The 1926-nt window shown below is 41.4% G+C and overlaps 1 protein-coding gene across 1 annotated transcript in view; it reads right to left on the bottom strand.

Annotated features, from left to right (window-relative positions):
• Metap1 (methionyl aminopeptidase 1) overlaps window positions 1–1639 on the bottom strand; it is a 90189-nt gene extending 88550 nt beyond the window's left edge. Inside the window, exons 1-3 of the mRNA XM_013519385.1 lie at window positions 1589–1639; window positions 391–526; window positions 75–298 (exon numbers count right to left, since the gene is read on the bottom strand). Of these exons, the coding sequence (XP_013374839.1) occupies window positions 75–298; window positions 391–526; window positions 1589–1639 (411 nt within the window). The remainder of the gene's footprint in view (window positions 1–74; window positions 299–390; window positions 527–1588) is intronic.
• Window positions 1640–1926: the final 287 nt, after the last annotated feature.

Below are 1926 nucleotides of genomic sequence, written 5' to 3'. Positions count from 1 at the left end.
CGCCCCGACCCGCGCGCGCAGCTTGTGCCCCGCCCCACCGCCTTCGCCCCGCCCCGACTCGGCCCTTCCCCCACCTCCGGGCGAGCGCGCTGCGGACTAGACGGAGGCCGGCTGGGCCCTACCCGCGCTGGGACTAGCTGGCTGCGAGCCCTACCGCCAGCGCGGGCAAAGGCCGGGAGGCTTTGGGGAGGAGTGGCCCTTACTCCGCGCGGGGTGGAGACAGAGCGGCGGCCTCCGCGAAGTCCGCGCAGAGGCCCGAGGCACGCGTGCCCGCTCACAGGTGTTTGGCAGCAGCGTCAGAAGTTCTGTTTCCCGGGAGAGTGCTGATTCTGAGGCTTGAGGATCACCTCCGCAACCTGAGCGCTGTCCCGGCCGAGAGCCGGAGCTCACCTGTGGCCTTTCCCTTCTGCCAGAGTTTTTGTTCTACAAGCTCCACCACCCCTACTGCACTATTCAAAATGTATAGTGCTGGTAATGCTAGCACAATCACCGGATAGTCAGTGCAAACAATATTTTTTGTATTATCCTAGTTGATTGTCAAAGAATAGGAAAGAGTTGTGTTAATCCTGAAATGTCAGAGTTAAGTCTTAAAGATTATCAGATGCAAACCTGTTTCCTAAATCTTTCAACTACATTCTAGATTTCTAACTTGCGCTTGAATACCTTCTGTCACTAGGGAAGATCGGCAACCTAATGCTGTGAACTTCGTTGTCTAATCATATTTTTAAGAAACTTTCCCATGGTTAATAGAATAAATTTTTTACACAAAAGCTCTTATCATTTTAATAACTTTGTTTTACTGTATAGAAATGACAAGTAATGTAATAAAATCAAATAAAAACTTGTATATATGCAAGCAAAAAGAAAAAGACCACATATATTAATATATTCATGTATGTATAATATTTTAAATTAAAACAACTACAGAATACAGAATATATGCTTTCTTTAGTTACTATATTGTGAACCTCCTTTATTGTCATCAAATATACTGTTAACATTGCAACAGCAAGCAGAAACACCCAAATGAAACCCAGGATTTGGAGACAGATTTATTTACATCAACAAGCACTAACCAGGATCATCCCCAAAGCATCAGGCCCTGATCTCAGGTGATCTAGGGCTTATATGGGACAAGCAAGCAGAAAGTAGAGGCAGAATGACTTGTCAGTCGGGGATTGGTTCTTACAATACGCATCACATTGACCAGCTGTTTCTAAGAAACAGAAGTAACATTAACTGTAACTGGCACTACTACCTGGGCAACTGACAAACTGAAGTGTACTGGCTGAGGGGGTCTCTTCTGCTACCACGTAATTTCAGTGACTGTATAATACTGGATAGTTTACGGAGCCAAATCCACTCATAATAATTATTTGGGTTATTTTTAATTATTATATACTATAAACGAAGCTTCAGTGAATACTGTTTTATCTACAACTTTTTATACATCCTTATTTACTTAAGAGATACTACCTATTATCATCCTCTCTACAGTTTACCATATTTTTAGATATTTCACAATTCACTACAAAACATTATTTAAAAAGGAAATGCAGTGATTTTATGATTGAGAAAAGTGACATACTCTCATAACCATGTTATCAAAGTGAAAATCACCAATAAGGGACAAATCCATTTTGCACATCTACCTATGTAAAACAACAGAAGATCACAGTACATTTTTTTGGTATTCTGGCCTAAAATGTATAGTTGATTCTAATCTGACATGAGGAAACATCAGACAACCCCAAAACTGAAGAGAGTCTGTAATATAGTTGACTTGTACTCTTTAAAATGCATTGTTCAAATTTGAGAAATTGTTCCACACCCAAGAAGATCAAAGAGACACTACTATCTGCCAAAATGTGATTATAGGTTGAAATTCGAACCAGAAGAAAAACATTTCTGCTAGGAAAAAAATTA

This window comes from Chinchilla lanigera, unplaced genomic scaffold, assembly GCF_000276665.1.
Source record: "Chinchilla lanigera isolate Chin_1 unplaced genomic scaffold, ChiLan1.0 scaffold00004, whole genome shotgun sequence".
In the NCBI taxonomy this organism is placed as follows: Eukaryota; Metazoa; Chordata; class Mammalia; order Rodentia; family Chinchillidae; genus Chinchilla; species Chinchilla lanigera.
This window is presented reverse-complemented; position numbering and strand designations above follow the sequence as displayed.